General features: G+C 39.1%; 1 protein-coding gene across 2 annotated transcripts in view; it reads left to right on the top strand.

The window, feature by feature from the left end:
- Positions 1-20356, top strand: part of BMP2K (BMP2 inducible kinase) — a 151023-nt gene that overhangs the window by 104857 nt on the left and 25810 nt on the right. Inside the window, exons 12-15 of one of the 2 annotated variants that reach the window (XM_002716997.6) lie at positions 810-908; positions 1495-1679; positions 7368-7525; positions 15437-15547. In XM_002716997.6, the coding sequence (XP_002717043.1) occupies positions 810-908; positions 1495-1679; positions 7368-7525; positions 15437-15547 (553 nt within the window). The remainder of the gene's footprint in view (positions 1-809; positions 909-1494; positions 1680-7367; positions 7526-15436; positions 15548-20356) is intronic. The other variant, XM_008267688.5, reaches the window with a different exon arrangement.

The following is a 20356-nucleotide window of genomic DNA, read 5'->3' as shown; positions in this document are numbered from 1 at the left end:
ACCTTGATCTATGTTCCTGTAAGTATTTTCCCCAGTTTGCTAATTATTATGGACTATGTATTAGTTTTTTGTTTGGTGAGATACCTAAAGAGTACTCTGTTAAACAAATGGACATTGCAGTTGATGACAAGTAGTATCTGTTTTAGGTTGCATTTTGAGTTCACAGACTAATGATAATATTGTTAGAAAGGTAGTATTAGGCTTCTCTGAAGTGATATTATCTTATGGTTTTTATTAAAATTTTTTCTTTTATAAGGGCAAAGAACAGCATTTAGAATTTTGAGGGACATAGGAAAAAGATGAACTGACGTTCTGTTCTGTTACCTCAGCAGAACTATTTGTGATTTCCTTTAAAAAGTTTTAAATTGACCTATGGTAACCTCTACTTTTGATTGATAGACTCAGAGAGCAGGTAGTAAGTGGTGCCATGGGGTGGACGAGGACTTCATTGAGGAGGAGCTGGAGAGAAGTGGGGATTTACCGTGCTGGGTTCTGGCCAGAAGTCACTTTAGGGTTCATCATCAGCTAGGAAAAGGAGCCATATATGTTTAGGGTTATCTTTCTTTCAGACATCCTTGAACTGTGCTGAACATAGCTTTCAAGAAATCTCTCTTTTTTTTTTTTGATAATTTTGAAATCAATTTTCATAAGCATATAAAGGAATAGTCACTTACAGGCTGTTTTATATTGGTGAATGACTGCTGATGTTCCAAATAATTGTTATGGTGAAATCAGTGCTTTAAAAAAGGACTCTGGCGGGATAAAGCCATGAGTAACAATGATTGGTTTGGTTTTTTCCCTGCGTCTAGTATCAACATGCAATGCAGCAGCAGCAGATGCTTCAACAACAGTTTTTAATGCATTCAGCCTCTCAGCCGCAGCCTTCTGCATCACAGTATCCTGCGATGGTAAGTGTGAGACGCTTCTCTGAGTATGCATTATAGTAGTGGAGCACACATCAACATTACCCTGATTTAGTCATTTATTTTAGCAAAGCCAGTATTTTCCCAGGAGCCTTAAATTGTGCTGAACAGTGGTACCTGAATATGGACGTTGTAACTGCCTGATCACGTACTTGTGTAGTAGAAGGGGACTGATCTGTTGCCTGCAATCTGTCATAGGTTTCCTCCATTCAGCAGATATCTTTTGAATAGACAAGTTAAAAGTTAAACCCACCAGAAAGTGCGTTTGCTTCAGAGAATAGTTTTTTAAATAGCTACTGCCGTACCAGTGACTCTGCTCTTTCATTTCTTTGTTAAAATATTTAAAGATGGATTTCTGAATCTCATCAGGGGAGCCTAGCTTCACCACTTTTTGAGTAGATTTATTTCTCCTCACGTTGGGTTTCTGGCAGTAGAGCTACTCTGTGAAATTATAAATGGTTTCTGATTTTGTCATCCACGGGGAAAGGAAGGGAAGTGGCACTTGGACTGTGACGCTGCTGATGCCTCCGTGACTTGAGCACTGTTGTGTGTGATGTCTTTCTTGTTTCAGGTGCAGCAATATCAGCAGGCTTTCTTGCAGCAGCAGATGCTGGCTCAGCACCAGCAGTCTCAGCAACAGGCGTCACCCGAGTACCTCACCTCCCCTCAAGAGTTCTCACCAGCCTTAGTCACCTACCCTTCCTCACATCCAGCTCAGCTTGCAACCACAGTGGACTCCTCTTACAGTGCCAGTAGGCAAGTGTTTTTCCTGTGAATGCAAAGTGATGTTGTGGAAGTGGATGCAAATATTCAATGGGGTTATTAAGTGGCTCTTGAATTAATTTATTGCTCATTTTTCCATGGAACTGCCTCTTCCCTCCCCGTAGTTCTTTCGTGTCCTTTTGCATCCCCATCTTCCCTCCCATTCCTGTCAGTTAGTTCTGCTAACTGCTGTTGTGGATAAGGCTTAGCAACATCCAGCTGCATGCATGGCTGAATAAATTTTTGGCTTACATATTTGCATTCTTTGTAATTTAAGTAGAAACAAAAAGTTAACAAGCTGCTTTAGTAGTTTAAAATAAATAATCTTTGTAGACAAGTTTATTTTGTATATAGTATTACTTTAAAATAATTTGCCTATTTACTCATAAAGTTTATATAATTTGGCTTAAACAAGTACAAACTTTCATATAAATAATTTTTTAAACATTTTTTTTATTAATTTGAAGGAGTTACAGAGAGAGGAAGAGAGACAGAGAAATTTTCCATCCTCTGGTTCACTCCCCAAATGGCTGCAGTGGCTGGGGCTGGGCCAGACTGAAGCCAGGAGCCAGGAGCTTCATCTGGGTCTCCCACATAGGTGCAGGGGCCCAAGCACTTGGGCCATCTTCTGCCGCCTTCCCAGACACATTAGCAGGGTACTGGATTGAAAGTGGGGTGACTGAGGCTTAAACTGGCACCCATATGGGATGTCGGCACTGCAGGTGGAAACCCAACTTGTTAGGCCACAGTGACAGCCCCAATATTATACATTTTAAACAAATTAGAGTCACTAAAATATAAACTATGAAGTGCAAGCAGTAATCTCCAAGTTTGAAGAAGAGACATATCTGAAAATGAGCCCCACAGTGATAAGAAACTGGTTTTCCTCATTAAAAATAGGATATTCTCAATATTCTTTAGTTTAATATATCCGTGAGACTGTTGTACTAGTTAGAAATCTGCTTGTCAGGAGACAGGATTTTTGCACAGCCTTGTGAGTGAACCGTTTTGTAAAACAGATCTAACGAGGCAAGTATTGCCGACCCAGTCATACCAGGCACAGTGACTTGGCTAAGGCACTCCCCAAATTCCTGACCTAATGAAAGTGTGTAAGAAAGTAAGTGTTTTAAAAATTACTTATTTGAGAGGCAGAAGCTCCCCACCCACTGATTCACTTCTCAGATACCTGCACTGGCTGGGACTGGGCTGGGTTGAAACTGGGAGCCAGGAACTCAGTCCAGGTCTCCCACTTGGGTGACCTGGGCCCAGCTACTTGAGCCATCACTGCTGCTTCCCAGGGTCTGTGTCAGCAGGAAGCTGGAGTCTGGATCTGTAGCTGGGCATTGAACCCAGGTAGTCTGATATGCAATGCTGGGTCACAACTGGTGCTCTGAGTACTAGGCCAGACACCTGCCCCTATTGCCTAAAACTCCTAAGTTTCAGGATAATTAGTTATCATCAGTGGATTCAACAGGACAGTTATAAGAACTAAGATCATTTATGCATATAGGACATTATTTTAACTGTTACTGAAATAAAATGCAGTATTATTCTTCAGTTGTTTTATTAATGGTAAGTAACACAGTGGAAGAGTAGAAATTTTAGTGGATCCTTGGGAAAGAAAAGGATGTATTTATTTTAACCAATAAAATGACCCTCTGTTTCTAAGAATGACATGGGTTCTTAACACCTACTCATCCCTATACACAGAGACAGACATTTAACTTGTTTTCATCTTCAACTCATTTAGTCGTTAGCACTAACATTTGCTTGCAGAGAGCTCTTTTTAAATTGTTTGAGAAGATACTGTACTTAACATATGAGTGTAATCTGACATCAAGTTGGTTTAGTAATATTAATGAAGTAGTATTGAGGCACCAAATGCTGCTGGAGCAGAGTTTTTTGTAGGAAGTTCTACATTGCTACCCTCCTATGGCCTAGTCTGTAAATATTTCTACCCTTCAAACCATCACCCCTTTCCTGCTCCATCCTCCCCATCCTGCAGTAACATAACTTTACAGTAGCGGGCCGGCGCCGCGGCTCACTAGGCTAATCCTCCGCATTGCGGCGCCGGCACACCGGGTTCTAGTCGCGGTCGGGGCACCAGATTCTGTCCTGGTTGCCCCTCTTCCAGGCCAGCTCTCTGCTGTGGCCAGGGAGTGCAGTGGAGGATGGCCCAAGTGCTTGGGCCCTGCACCCCATGGGAGACCCGGATAAGTACCTGGCTCCTGCCATCGGATCAGTGCGGTGCGCCGGCCGCAGCGCGCGGGTGGCGGCGGCCATTGGAGGGTGAACCAATGGCAAAAGAAGACCTTTCTCTCTGTCTCTCTTTCTCTCACTGTCCACTCTGCCTGTCAAAAAAAAAAAAATTAAAAAAAAAAATAACTTTACAGTAGCAGAATAAAACAAATATCCAGCCGGGGAATGCAAGATGATTTATTGGTAATCCATTTTTTAAAAAAAAATAGTAGTCATATAGAAATTAGGAAAAAATGTGTATCTGATATACCAGACTTGTGGTCTCATGAACAGTGTCACTAGAAGTGAGAGTAGGGTAGGAAGTGCTATAGTAATTCACATGAGTAGGCATCTGCACCTTACATGCTTGTTTGCCTCAGATCTTTGGATACCCAACTTTTCTTTATGACAGATTAGAGTCGAGATAGTGCATTTGCTATGGAACACTAACACGGATTTTGTCATAAAGGATTCCCTGTTCATTACTCCATTATTATCAGAAACACAACTTTGCTTCCAGAAGATGATAGTCTTTTAGAATATGAAGTGTACTTAAGTGTATATATGCTGTACCAGTTTAATATCTTTTTTTTTAAGATTTATTTATTTGAAAGAGTTACACACAGAGAGAGAAAGAGAAGTCTTCAATCAGATGGTTCACTCCCCAATTGGCTGCAATGGCCAGAGCTGTGCCGATCTGAAGATCTGAAGCCAGGAGCTTCTTCTGGGTCTCCCACATGGGTGCAGGGGCCCAAGCACTTAGGCCATCTTCTACTGCTTTCCCAGGCCATAGCAGAGAGCTGGATCAGAAGAAGAGCAGCTGTGACTAGAACCAGCACCCATATGGGATGCCGGCGCTTCAGGCCAGGGCATTAACCCACTGAGCCACAGTGGGTTATCTTTTGTACTCTCCCACTACATATACTAGGTTTTTTTTTTTTTTTTTTTGGGACAGGCAGAGTTAGACAGTGAGAGAGAGAGACAAAGAGAAAGGTCTTCCTTCCGTTGGTTCACACCCCAAATGGCTGCTACGGCTGGTGCACTGTGGCTGGCACGCTGCGCCTATCTGAAGCCAGGAGCCAGGTGCTTCCTTCTGGTCTCCCATGTGGGTGCAGGGCCCAAGCATTTGGGCCATCCTCCACTGCCTTCTCGGGCCACAGCAGAGAGCTAGACTGGAAGAGGAGCAACTGGGACAGAATCCGGAGCCCCAACCAAGACTAGAACCCGGGGTGCCGGGGTGCCGGTGCTGCAGGTGGAGGATTAGCCTAGTGAGCGGAGGCGCTGGCCCATATACTAGGTTTAAGTGGTGTTTTGATGCTAATTAGTATCAAAAGTAAAAGAGAACACTCATTTAATGAATAAAACAGTCTCATTTATATGCTAAACTGAACATTGAGTAGACTATCCCATTTTTAAGTGAGGGAAATTCTTCCATTTTTAACCAGAGGAATTAATTTTGGGTATGTCTTTTCTAGGATTTATTAAGATTACTGCTTGTAATTTTTAAGTTTATTTGTTTGAAAGGCTGAGCAACACAGTGAAAAAGAAAAGAGAGAGATGGAGAGGGAGAAGGAGAGGAAGAAGGAGAGAGAGAAATTCATCTTCCATCTGTTTGTTCGTGTCCTTCCTTCTCAATGCCCATGATAGCTGGGGCTGCAGGCTGAAGCTAGGGGTCAGGAACTCCATCCAAGTCTCCCACTGGGTGGCAGAGAGGGTCCCAAGCACTTGAGCCATCAGCTGCTGCCTCTGAGAGTGTGCATTAGCAGGAAGTTGAATCAGAAGCAGAATAGTCTGTACTGAAACTGGCGCTCTGATAATAGGATATAGACCTCCCAAGTGCCGATGTAACCTCTCTACCACAATGCCCTCTGAGAACTGGTATTTCAGAGTTTATGTTTTAGTGATTCTAGTTCTTTGAAGTCTATGTCATGTTTTCCTTTTATTATTTATAATAGTGCTATTAATTTATTAAGAAAGTGCTGTGTAGGTAGAGCAAAAATTGCAAGTAGAGTAGGAAATGATAAAGATGGGAATAGGTTTCACCGTTTGAAGGGAGGAGTGTCAGAGAACTGTGCACATATTTTCATTCCTGTTTAAACTGTATCCATTGGAATACAGTCTTCCAAGAAGAATCCATAAATTCATTCCATGCATGGGAGGAGGGTGATTTCAATAGGGAATCAGCCATTTCTGTGTGAGGTTGTTGGCAGACAGGAGTAGGAATGCCCGTCTCTTTGGAGTTTTCCCCTTTCTGATCTGTGGTTTGAGGACTCTGAAAGTCTGTAAAGATAGTTTCGCAATGAGAGATGGAGTTGTGTCACGTGAAGGCTGGCTTACTTACCCCTGGCAATTAATACATTCTTAAATGAGTGGTAAACAGAATTTTATTTCTTATGAGGGTATCTAAGTTCTATTTACTCAGCAAGTCCATCTACGTTTAGGTAAATTGCTGTGTGGATTTTCTTCTGTTAGACTCTGGCCTTCAGTAAATATTTAAACGTTCTATTCTTGGCTCAGGTATACTGAGGCTTCTTGGACTAAGGAATTCTATGGACATTTACTCCCTTCTAAGACCTATATGGTGGCAATGGCAGTGAACTGCCATTGAGAAAGTGAATTTAATGGGATGAATCAAGGCTTGCACAGCTGAGATACTCCCTCCACTGTCACTGTTAGCGGCTCTGGAACTTGACAGCTTTGTTATATTGCTTCATTCCCAGGCTATGTTTCTAGACTGGACCGATGAGAGGTACCCAGGGACTCTGGGTAAAGAAATCTTTGGGCTCATCTTCCCTTAGAAGACAGGAGGGCCGTAAGACAACTTCCATGGAGCCAGTGGTCTTGAGCCTCAGACTATAGTTACTTTATATATCATGGATTATTTATTATACAAAATAACCTCATTTAACTTTGGCTGATTCATAAAGCAATCCCAGCAGTTTGTTGGTAACTGTATCTCTGTCAGAAGGAAACTTACTGTGGTTTCTGCACATAGCCAGGATATTTGGTCATTGTACAGTACTAGTAGTGATTTTGGAGTGAGACTACTTGGTACGGTAACTGGTTTTCACTTTAAGACTTGTTTGCTGTGATAAAAACAGATCATTTATATTGAGTGCTTCTTTACTCCACATTGTTCTCTTGCTTTATATATGGAAAATAATTTAATCTCAGTTACCCTGCAAGGTAGATACTGTTACTTTTTGTTTGCCCAGAGTACACAGCTAGTGTCCCTTTACGATGAAGGAGCCAGTGTGCCCTCTGGAGGTGGTCCACAGGCCAAGTATTCTCTCTCTCCTTCATCTACCATGAAGGCTCATCTGTCATGGCCACTATTATAAAGTAATCTGGTTTTCTAAGCATTTATAAAATGTGAACTAAGGCTCTGTAAAAATTGTTTTTCATTCTAATGTTTTCTTCTTTGTCCTTTCTCTATTATGATAGGTCAGTTGCTGATAAAGAGGCAGTCACAAATTTTACAAATCAGAAGAACGTCAGTAACCCACTGGATATGTCAGGGTGGAATCCTTTTGGAGAGGATAATTTCTCCAAGTTAACTGAAGAGGAACTATTGGACAGAGAATTTGACCTTCTGAGATCAAGTAAGGGACACTTGAAGGCTTATTTTGCTTCACAGTAAAGTAACAAGTCTATAATTACTCGGCAAGGCCAAAGACTGTTTTGAGGTGATGTATAGAAAATTCTTTTTGTGCATTTGAGGGCAGAATTCAGGCCATCTTCTTTCATAAACGCTATCAGACGATGTTGTGTGCATTAGAAATCAATTGCTTGGTAGTAGCTATTTAATCCAAAATTGCTTATAGTATGCTGATATCCTAATACTTAAATATTGCCTATCTATGAAAGTGAAATTCAGAACATCTCCAAAACATGGAAAATTAATGTTCAAATAAAAAGGGAGATACTAATACCTTTCCTTATTAATAATTTGGAGCTGTGTTTTCTCGCACACTCAATAGAAAATATTGTGGGTCTGAGATGCCCTTTGATGCCTGAAAGAAAACATGGGCTACTACATTATGTTAATGTTCTGTGATGCCCTTTAATGGGTGGTGACATGAAAGGGCTGCTTTGTTTCCTGATATGGCAAAGTTAAATAAATTCTTTCCAACTTTAAATCAGATATCTCAATGTTTTTACTCAAAATCATTGCCTTTTCTTAAACTGCCTAATAGATATATGTCCGCCCTCAGCATACATATTTTTAGAAGTGTTCCTTTATGTAGGTTATAAAATAGGAGCAAAAAGCTCCTTTCTGGAGTACGCTGATAATTTTCAGGTTTCTGAGGGTTTGTGTGTATGTATATGTGTGTAGGTGGGCATACATACTAGTGTCTTACTCCTTCTGTGTATGAAAAAGTCTTAGTAGTCCCCAGTTTATAGTTCCCAGCTGCTGTTTTATTTAGGTAACTGGTCTTAGGAGAAGAACACTTAATAGGTGAAATGCATTGTTCCAAATTGGTATCTATTTTGTGTAAAATTTATGAATGCTCTGAATGAATGTAAGAATAGTTGTTTGGGATTTAAATTTGTGTTTACTTAATGGTTATATAATTATGAAAAAATTAAATTTGGTGATTAAATGCAGGTATAAAAATGAGTTCTGAGCCTTTAATAAAAGTTTGTTAACTTTAGGAAAGCCAATTTTACATCTTATTAAAAGTATTTTTCTTGAACCACGACTTTTTTGTTTGGCATTTTTTCCAGATTTTATATTGAGTAGTTCTAAAAGCAAGATTTTAAAAAAGAAAATAAAATATCTCTCTTTTTATTTTTGGAGAGATGATATGGGGAGGTAGCAAATCATTACAATTTATAGGATTATTTTAACAACAGATGGTATTTATTGTATGGTTTATTGTACGGTTTAGTCAGTACTTCTTATTCCTTATGTAAAAAGTTTTTTTTTTTTTTTTAATCAGTTTTTGGACTGAGTAAAGGATTCTCATTGATTTTTACCTGATAACAATCTAGTCTGAGCTCCCTAGCATTTGTAACAGTACCTAGGTTTTATTTATGTGGGATAGGCAAGTATGAAAAAGAAATATGTCTGTATGTTTCTAACTTCATAAAATTGAGTTTAGCATGTACCACTTATTTTCCTTCTAATTTCAAGGTGACTGACCTTGGACTCCCAGGTGTAATTTGTATACATATCTGTGCACACCTATGTGTGCCAAAAGAGAACTCAGACTTCACTGTAATATTAATTACAGAGTGATACTAGGTTCCTGATGAGAGTGCAGGAGGAACTTTAGCTGAAGGTCAGACTTGGAGCAGCTTCAGGCTTTGGAAAACCACCTGATGATCTCGGAGTTGCTGAATCACCATCACAGGGCTGATGCACACAGTACCAGAAACAGTGGCATTTAACTGGGTTTTATCTCAGGAAAGTCACTGCTGTTGGTCCACATCGAGATTTTTAAACTGGGGAGAATGATGCCTGCCTCACAAGATTGTCAGGAGGAAGAAATGAAATATACTTGGATCACCTTTAAGGAACCTGAACACAAGTAAATTCTGTTTTCCCTGTCTTAACTGTCCTTATAAATCTGTAGGCTCTGAATCAAGGGGTTGTAGCCTTTAGCTAAATTATTATTAAATAATTATGTCTACATTATTGTAAAAACAATATAATTATTCCTATATTATCAAGTTTCTCAGCTAATTTAGAAATGAAGTGTTTTGGGGCAAGCATGTCAACATCAGAAGTGAGAAATGCTAGCAAGGAGGGAGATGGAAGATTGTCTGTCTTTAATAACTGAGAGCCCTTACAAAGGAGTTCAGAAAAGGTGAAATGTCTTTAATAAGGTTTATAAAGAAATCAGTAGTGTATAGAATATAGCTTAGAAAGCTTTTCCCCCAGAGTTGTATTTAACAGTGGCATCAAGTCAACTTTACCATTTCTTTCATTCACAAGCAAGAAGGTATTTACGATTAGAACTATTTGATAGGGTTTAAATTACACGGATGGCAAGAGACCTCTTCTAGAACCTCAGAAGACTGAACAGAAGACTTACTAGCAGTGCAGACTGACAGTTGATCATTACTGGTTAGTTCTCCTGTCCTTGACTTTTTCCTAAACAAACAAACAAATGCATTTGAAATGCTTAGTGAAATATTTGCACTTTTTTCCCCCTTGGAACGGGTATTTATTAATACTTTACCAAAGCCCTTTCTAAATAATTAAATAGTTTTATGAAATACTTTTCTATGAGAAACTGAACACCTTTATATGATCCTTAAAAATATGGGCATTTCCTTGTGATGATGTAATGGTTGTGGAGCATCACAGAATAAAACATTGCCATTTGAGGTTTTACTTGTAAAATGGTTATTTTATTTTATAAATTAAATTATTTGAAAGGCAGGAAGAGAGAAAGAGAGGTACAGTTCACTCCCCTCACTCCCTTAAACTTCCACAAAAACCTGGGAGCTGGGGATTCAGTCCAGGTCTCCCATAGGGTGGGCAGGACCCAATCACTGAGCCATTACCTGCTATCTCCCAGGGTGCATATTAGAAGGAAGCTGGAATTGGGACTGGAGCTAGAACTCAAACCTAGGCACTCTGATTTGGGATGCTGGCATCTCAGCTGCATCTTTCTTTTTTTCCTCTTAAAGATTTATTTTATTTATTTGAAAGGCAGAGTGACAAAAAGAGAGGGAGAGACAAAAGAGAGAAACAGATCATTTATCACTCTTCAGATAGCCACAGTGACCCAGGCTGGGCCGTGATGAAGCCAGGAGTCAGGAGCCTGGAACTCCATTTGGGTCTGGTTTGCAGAGGGGCCGTTTTCACTGCTTCCCAGGCTTCATTAGTAGGCAGCAGGATCAGAAGCGTAGTAGCAGCTTGGACTCAAACTGGTGCTCTGATTTGGGATGCTGGCATTGCAGGTGGCGTTTTAACTGGCTGTGCCACAACACCAGCCCCTCAAGTTGCGTGTTAACTGATAAAACAAATGTCTGCTCTGTAAAAATGAGAGACAAAATGTACGCTGTCTAGGAAATATTTTACTTGTTTTTTTTTACCCTAGAAGCTAATTTAAAAATTATAGTAGTATTTTGAGCTTTATTTTTTAGTGATCTTCAAGAAAAAATATATTTCATATACTAGGTAAAGGGTATATTTAGTATATTTATATTAAATAAATAAATTATTCTTTTACTTTCAGGGAAATGAACATTATTTGTGGTTCACAATTTTTTTTACTAGTTCATATTTAAGAGTAACACATTTAAATAAGACTAAGCATTAATGTTAAAACTTGTCTTGATGTTTTTTTTAAACTTTAAGCTTGTATTTTTCATTGTCTTTTGTACCAATATATCCAGATTAGCATGTAAACTTTGTAATTATAACATTTAATATATTTGGGATATAGAGATTTGATATGGGGAAATTTTTTAACTTGCATTTGTTCAAACAGTTGTATAGTTCAAAATGTTAATTAAAATGATTAATGCAATATTCTTTTCTTGTTGATGGTCAATTTATTGTGTTTCTGTTTAGAATTGCATCAGAATAGCTGAAAGGAAGGATAACCAGGATAGACAGGTTGCTTTGCAAATATGACTCTGGAGCCATAGAAATAGGTACACACATCTGAATGTATACATTCTTGTAACATTAACTCACTTTTTAAAAATACTTCAGACTTATTGTTGTTCCTTCCGTACAGAATGAAAGAGCTTTTCACTTACATTAGAAGTTTCAGAAGTCTCAGATGAAGACTGCACTGCTAAACCTTCCTTATCAACCTGTAAGCCATTATGTAAACAGAACAGTGAACTCTTTAGCATGGGCCGTATAAGGCCCATGAAATCATTTGATCTGGCTCTGCGAAGGAAATCCCAGGCCAGACTCGAAATTCAATACTATAGCAGGCTAATTTTTAAGTTGATAATTTTGTATGGCTTGTTGATGATGTTATAAATATTCAGATAGCCTTTGGCAGAAAAAAGGTTCCTACCCCTGCTTTTAGAGTACTTTTAGTTTGTTTTAATGGTATGAAATATACTTTGGCCCTGGGATTTTTAAAATCTGAATTTTTGCCATCCGTATCAATTATAATTCTTGAGAATGTCTTTATTCACCAACACAGTCCTTTTGAGAAGGCAGGATGAGGTAAGTTGGATATTGGACAAATCAGTTCTAAGCTTTGTTCTCAGCAAAACCATCTGAAAATGGTTCTTAAGCGCATTCTAGGTGTAACTTCATATTGGAGAAGTAGCTTTCATAATACCTTCTTTAATTCTTATTTATAGATCATTGATAATTTGAAAAAATATAGCTATATTTAATTTGTATTTTGTCTACTGGAGTCTGGGTTATTATGTAAGCCTTACATCTAAATGATTTAAGAAATATATTCCATTGAAAAGTTGGCTCTATGTTTTGTGGAATTACGAGAACATAATTTTATTAATATATTCTGACTTTGTTTTACAATAATTAGGGAAGTGAACTCTACATAGAATAGTCTCTCCTATATTTTTCTTATGGGGACTTTCTTTTAAAACTTTGTTCACCTCTATGTGATAATGTTTGTATTCATGTCATAACTAAACAGGGCTGTTTGTACTTTTCCCTGAGTTTACCATGGATTGATGGAAATGAAATGCCAGTGTGTGAGGATTCAGAGCTGTTGGATATTGATGTGCTATAATTATCCCTCTGTTAGTCTTTCTCATTGTTATTCCCTCTGTCCCTTTTCTTTGTCCTTATTGTCTCATTTACTGGAATCTGGGAGATGAAGGAGGATGGGGGAGTCTAGGAGGACTGTGATAACAAGGCATAATTCCTGTCTTTCTAGTTACTGTGTAAGTGCATTGAGAAACTGACACACTGGATGACCACAGATAATCTCTATGACTCAGTGAACCTTAGGCAAGCTCTCCTTAAAGTTTGATTGTAGCTTCCCACCACAGTAATGATAATTAGGGGTCCTTGTGGGGAGCAACTCGGACTAGACTAAGTTACTGGAATTAAGACTTATTCTATGCATCTGCTTTCCCACAATATGGCGCTGAGAAGGGAAACAGCTTCTACACAGCTGCCTCCAGTTCAACCAATAAACTGTAGGACCTGCTCCTGATTGGAGGAGAGCAGCGTACTCGGCGTGTGGGTAGCAGAGTTGGGATTGGTGGAAGAGGACTATAAAGGAGGAGAGAGACAATATGCACCAGGAACATCTATCTGAGGGAACACCTGTGCAGCCCCCGAGAGAGCCGGCCGGCGGTGTGCCGCTCCCCCGCGGAAGTGGGGAAAGTGGCCAGGGGGAACCGCCCTTCCACGGAGGTGGAAGGGACGGTAGCCAACCCGGGAAGAACCAGCAGCAAACCCGGGGAGGGCCGAGCAGACAAAAGAACAGCGCAGGGTACTGTGTCGTTCCTCCACGAAGAGGGGGAGCGACAGATCCTTGGTTATATAAATTATCTGCCAATCTTTTTCAGAGAGTTGTACTATGAGACAGGCTTCACTTTACTTCTCTTTAATAGTTTTTTTTTAACAATGATATATGAAAAAAATCTCATGGTACCGTGAGCATTTGCTATGGATTTCCTGAATTAATAGTTAGCATCTTTGAATATCACCTAAGATAAACTTTTTATTGTTAGCCATTGCAGTATTGGATTTGAAAAGTAGCTCTTAAGTTAGCAGGTTTCTTTGTTCATAAATCTGTTCTTAGATGTGTTTGTTACCTCTCGTCTTCGCTTCAACAAAATATTTCCTAGTGTTTCAATGATATTGTAAGTAAAAATTTAGACGTTAAGTTTCATGTTGCTACACAAAGTTTGCTTTAGTTATAAAAGCTGTCATAAAGGCTTTAAAAATGAATTTAATTAAATACATTCAGATATTGTAGACTGTAGGACTTTACTTTTTCAAGTGTGCTTCTTGGCCTAGCAGGATCAGGATCTTGTGAGAGCTCATGGAAGCTGCAGAATCTCAGGACACGTCCTACAGTTATCTAATCAGAATCTGCATGTTAAATTTGAGAAGCACTGTCATAGGAGATGCTGCTCTAAAGTGGGGCTTTTGCTTCACTTTGAAGTTGTGTTGTTTTTAGAGAATTCCATTTCCATCTGGTATCTGCCTCCCTACCCTTCAGTCCCTTCTTAGAACTCAGTGAACCAGTATAATTTACCCATTGATTATAGGTGAGCTGAAACATGAATTGGATTTCTTTGAATAGCTGTGGCCCAAAGGTCTAGTCTTGGGAATGCCTAAAATACCTGGAGAGGAGGCAGAGGGAACCCCGAGTAATATAATTTTGATTGCTAAGATCAGAAGATAGGGAGACCATTCTACAAAAATCAGGGGGTTCTAACCAATGTAAGTGTATTGTGTAGAGAGTTTGATAGGGAAGAGATTATCATTACTAGGATGTTAGGATGCATCAGCTCTTCCTCTGACATATCAGGCCTGCTCCTGTCTTAGTCTTTGTTCCAACTCTTCCTCTTCCTGAGTGTTCTTCCCCAGGTTTCCACTCCCTGACTTCCTTCAAGTCTTTGCTCACCTCGTAACTGTTAGAATCATTCTGTTACTGCAACTTGTTCCCATTGACTTAATTCCTTTTACTCTGCACATTTTTCTCTGTAGCTTTATTAGTTATTAACATACTGTGTAAATTTCTTATGCTGGTCTGTTTTTCCACTCTTCATATAAACTGCTTGAATTCAAGTGTCTTTGTTTTGTTGTTACTTGCCAGTTGCCTAGAATAGTGGTACGTGGTACATAGTTGATGTTCAAGACTTTGTCTTTATGTGTTTGTGTATGTGAATGGTTTGATAATAGAAAATAATATGAGAAATGAAGAATAAAGTGAAATATAATGGATTACTTTGTATTGCTGTTGAAAAACAGGTAGGGTTTACCTGTTTCATGGGTTGATGACCATTTGCAATATTTTTTCAATATATAATTTTGGAAACAGTCTGCCAAATATCTGCTTGTTTAGTAAGCTGGATTTAATTTCAGTGCACTGTGTTACAGGTTGAAGACTACCAGTATTTAAATTTACTACACTAAGTTCTTAGATCATTTGTATTTACAGAAACCTTGTAGCAATGATTATCTTGTTAAACTTGCCTTTGTAGTAACAAATGTGTGTTAAAGCCATGACTTCTCTCAAATATGAGGGTTCTTAAAAATGTTCATGGAAAATAGAATGAAAAGATAAGTTTACTTTAGTATAAAAATTTTGAAACTGTATATATGAAGAGGTCCTTAAAAAGTTTATGGAAAATGCATATTATGACAAAACTCTACATGGATTTCAAGATTTTTTACAGCAAAAAAAATTGCCTTTTAATTCCATTTTCCACAAACTTTTTGAGTTACCCTTGTGCTCGTGATATTAGAAATCTGAATCTAGTATTTTTCAAAAAGGCTGTTGCTTTGTTTAATTTCCACTTTTATATCCCCTTTTGATTTTAAGATCATTTTTATTTTGTTTTATTTTTTGTTTTGTTTCATCTTATTTTTGCAGACAGGCTCGAGGAGAGAGCATCCTCAGATAAGAATGTAGACCCACTGTCTGCTCCACATAACCATCCTCCAGAAGATCCTTTTGGTTCTGTTCCTTTCATTTCTCATTCAGGCAAGTTACATATGTAACACCATCATGACCATTGCAAAAAACACGCACAGGAACCACTTCAAGCCTCATTAATGTAAAACATGAGTAAGATGCATTGTCAGTTACGAAACATAGATGAGACAGTTGTTTGAACCCGTAGCCACCCTGTTCCTCACAGTGTGGTGCTTTCCCTTGGGCTACTCAGTTGTACCTTTGCCAACATAGAAAATGCTGATTTACCATAATAGAAGCCTAACTGCTTCTTTTCACCTTGGATACTATTGAAAAAAAAATCATGAAAATATCTCTCCTTTTATATATTTAAAATACATTTAAAGGTACTTTATACTTAGCTTTTGCTTAACAACCAGAAATTTTCCCAATTTATACATATTCTCTTGTAGTTGCATTTAATAGGTATTAATGACTGTACTTGTTGCAATCATTTTGTTTTTAGGTACCTATTTCTTCTTATATCCCTGTTTTTGATTTGAACCCAAAAAATTTAAATAATGGTGTTCACTGTTTAAAACTATGTTTAGTAATAGTTTCGAAGTAATTATTTAGTTACCATTTGGGAGATAATATAAGATGGAATAGGGTCCCACATTGGCATAAATGAATTTTTGGGTATATGTGGTTATAGTGGAAAAAATGAGTTTTAATTTTGGCAAAGGGAAATAAATTGGAAGAAACCATGCTTGGTTCGAAGGTAGTCTTAGTTTAATATATTCAAGGTAATTGTCAGCTGTGTTCTTTGGTTCTGTTCCTTTTGTTTCTCACATGGGCAAGTTATATATGTAACATCATCACTCCTGTTTAAAAAAATGCATGCAACCAGTCAACAAAAGAAGAACTTAAAAATGTGAAATCAGGGAGCCAGTGCCGTGGCTCACTTGGCTAATCCTCCGCCTGCAGTGCCGGCATCCCATATGGGCGCCGGGTTCTAGTCCCAGCTGCTCCTCTTCCAGTGTCCATCTCTCTGCTGTGGCCCGGGAGGGCAGTGGAGGATGGCCCAGTGCTTAGGACCCTGCACCCACGTGGGAGACCAGGCTCTTGGCTTCCAATCGGCGCAGCGCACCGGCCGTAGCGGCCATTTGTGGGGTGAACCAGCAGAAAGGAAGACCTTTATCTCTTTCTCTCTCACTGTCTAACTCTACCTGTCAAATAAGTAAAACAAACAAACAAAAAATGTCAAATTAGTATGGGACCTGGGTGTTGAGGATTTCTGGTGAATATACTGAGGCAGTGCTGTTGGAAAAAGAAAAATTCTATCCCATGAAAATATACTCCGCCTAGCATTGTGAGATTGAAAACACATCTGGGGATTGCTAAGACCAGTGAAAGGCAAGAAACTGCCTTGGAGTATATATGTGTGTGCCCAGTAAAGAATGGAAAATACACGTGATAAGCCGTCTCACTTGAATCTGAGAGGTGACACTTACTCAACAGAACTTAAGTAACCATATGGAGAATGCTGGTTTGGGAAAAAAGATGATTTGTGTGGCAGGATGTTACAAGAATGCAGGAAATTTGAAGTCTGAGAAATGTTGATATGTACTTCGGAAGTACCTCTGTACTGAGTCTAGTGTTCCCACACTGCTTTTGTTAGCAGTTGTTCTCTTGAGTTTTAATATAAGATATTTCTGTTGAAATTCTTAACTTTGAAATATAGCAGATTAGTTTTTGCTTTGCTTTTCTTCAGTTTATCATACTTTTACAAAGTGATTTTTATATTGAAACCTTAGTTTTATTAAAATAGCATATATAATTTAAAGTCAGAGTTCACCCCAAAGGCCCCCCCCCCAAAAAAAAAAAAAACCTTACCAGCCTGCTCCTTCTGGTCACATTTCTCATTTCTCTGTTGAAGGTTCTTAATGGGTGATTGTTTTGCTTCTAGCATTTTAATATATTATGCTTATTCTACTATTTCTTAGCCCCTCACCTTCATTTTTATATAATATCCACGGATGTCTTATGGGCAGTGGGGGTAGAGATTAATTGTCCTGTTATGCCCTCTCTTGCACACTCAGCCTTGGGCATGTGTGTGTGTGTATCTGTCCATGTCCATCCCCCTCATCTTTCCAGCACAGTGTTTTTTTTTTTAATTTTTTTTTAAGATTTATTTATTTATTTGAAAGTCAGAGTTATACAGAGAGAGGAGAGGCAGAGAGAGAGAGAGGTCTTCCGTCCAATGGTTCACTCCCCAGATGTCCGCAACAGTCGGAGCTGCGCTGATCCGAAGCCAGGAGCCAGGAGCTTCTTCCAGGTCTCCCACGTGGGTGCAGGGGCCCAAGGACTTGAGCCATCTTCTACTGCTTTCCCAGGCCATAGCAGAGAGCTGGTTTGGAAGAGGAGTAACCGGGACTAGAACCTGGTGCCCATATGGGATGCCAGTGCTTCAGGCCAGGGCTTTAACCCGCTGCGCCACGTGCCGGCCCCGTCCAGCACAGTGTTGACATAGCTTTCCTTTGAATCGGTGTTCAGTGTGTACATTTTCTGAACATGTAAATATTTGTTAGCACTGAGATCTAGTAAGCCATGATCACATTTACTTTCTCCTGAAGTTGCTTACTATGTGTATAATTACTTTGGTTTTTGTTTGCTTAATTTTCTGTATACTCTTCTACTTACCCATCTCCGTTTAGAAGCATACATTTCTCCCAGTTTAAGATGACTGCCATTGTCATTTGTACTTCGTTGTAGCTCTCTTGGAGCTCTGCAGCCTAAATTGGTCGTATCCTGGGCCTCCTGCATTGCATAGTCTTGATATTTTCTTTGAATTCCTCAGTCTTCCTGAAAATTCTTGGTGGGTATCTTCTCTTTATTGTTTTGCTTTAGAGTAGCTCCTCAAGTTGTTTCTTTACAAAGTAGATGTGGAAGGAAAAGGCTTTAAAGTTTTCTCCCGGAAAATATCTTTTTTTTTCCCTCTAAACTGGCTCTTAATTGATAATTTGGGTCAGTAATTATAGTTTAGATTGAATTTTCCCTGTGAATTTTAAAGTCATTGCTCCATTGTATTTTGGCTTCTAGTATTGTTGTTGAGAAATCTGATGTCATTCTCATTCCTGGTATGTGACCTCTGATGGCTTTTTCCTTCTCTTCATAGACATTTTCACATTTTTTAAAAAAGATTTATTTATTTGAAAAGCAGAGTTAGAGGGGGAGAGAGAGAGAGAGATCTTCCATCTGCAGGTTCACTCCCCAAAGGGCCGCGATGGCCAGGGCTGGGTAAGGCTGGTGTCAGGAGCCAGGAGCTTCATCTGGCTCTCCCATGTGGGTGCAGGGGCCAAATTATGTGAGCCCTCATCCACTGCTTTCCCAGGCACATTAGCAGGGAGCTGTATTGGAAGTGGAACAGCCAGGTACCCATATGGGATGCTGGCATTTCATGTAGCAACTTAACCCATTACACCTCAGTGCCAATTTTTTGCATCTTTATTACATTCTCTGAATACTCAAGATATTGAGCCTTTTTTATTCACTGTGCTAGGAACCTAGTGGTCTTTTCAGTCTGTGAAGTTACATTTTCTTGCTTTATACCTTTTTGTAACCTTTGTTCTTTTAGGATTTTCTTTTTTTTTTTTTTTTTAATAAATATTGTTATTAGGATATTGTGCCTCCTGGATTGATTTTAAATTTAAATTCTTGGCCGGCGCCGCGGCTCAATAGGCTAATCCTCCACCTAGCAGCACCGGCACACCGGGTTCTAGTCCCGGTCGGGGTGCCGGATTCTTTACTGGTTGCCCCTCTTCCAGGCCAGCTCTCTGCTGTGGCCCGGGAGTGCAGTGGAGGATGGCCCAAGTGCTTGGGCCCTGCACCCCATGGGAGACCTGGAGAAGCACCTGGCTCCTGCCTTCGGATCAGCGCGGTGCGCCGGCCACAGCGCGCCAGCCATGGCGGCCATTGGAGGGTGAACCAACGGCAAAAAGGAAGACCTTTCTCTCTCTCTCTCTCTCTCTCTCTCACTATCCACTCTGTCAAAAAAAAAAAAAATTTAAATTCTTTTCCCCTGTTTTCTATAAAAACTTTGTCCTTTATATTAGCATCTTAAAAATTTCTTAATTTTACATAACAAACATTACTCTTATTTGCAGAGAGAAGTTTATGCTTTTTTTTTCAGATGAGATATGTTTTCATTTCTTTGTTTTGCACATTTTGTTGTGTCTTCCACTTTAATTTCTGCAAATGATTGTTAGTCCTTAGCAGCCCAGAGAAGAAAGCACTTAGTTTAAATTCAGCCCTGTAGGATGTGAAGTAGTTTACTTATTGCACCCAGCGTCCCCCATGCCTGAGAAGTCTTTAACTTGGTGCACATCACTGAGTGCAGTCTGTGGTGGGCAAGTGGGAGAAGAGGAGACCATGGGAATGCCAGACCAGTCTTGAATTTCTTGGATATATCCAACTTGACCATGATATATTAAAAAATATTGCAGGTTTTAGTTTTTAAATGTTTTTGTATTTTTTTAATTCATGAAGAATTTTGGTCTTTGACTTTTTCTGTAATGTTTTTGGTCAAGTTTTTGCATCAGAGTTAATGCTAGTCTCATAAAATGAAATGGGAAGTATAACCCATGTTTTTTCAGGAATTATTGTATGATTTATTATATTTTTTTATCTTAAACATTTAGTAGAGTTTGTGAAGCAAACCAGGTTTAGAGTTTTCTTTGTGCTATAGTTTTTGATAACATCTAATTTATTCAAAGCTACAGGGCTGCTTAGAGGTTTAGATTCTTCCAGGGTTAACTTTGAAACTTGTATTTTTCAAGAAATTTGCCCATCTCATCTACCATACTTTTTTTTTTAACTTTTATTTAGTAAATATAATTT

This window comes from Oryctolagus cuniculus, chromosome 8 (assembly GCF_051225735.1).
Source record: "Oryctolagus cuniculus isolate XC-2025 breed Fujian yellow rabbit chromosome 8, ASM5122573v1, whole genome shotgun sequence".
Taxonomy (NCBI): Eukaryota; Metazoa; Chordata; class Mammalia; order Lagomorpha; family Leporidae; genus Oryctolagus; species Oryctolagus cuniculus.
This window is presented reverse-complemented; position numbering and strand designations above follow the sequence as displayed.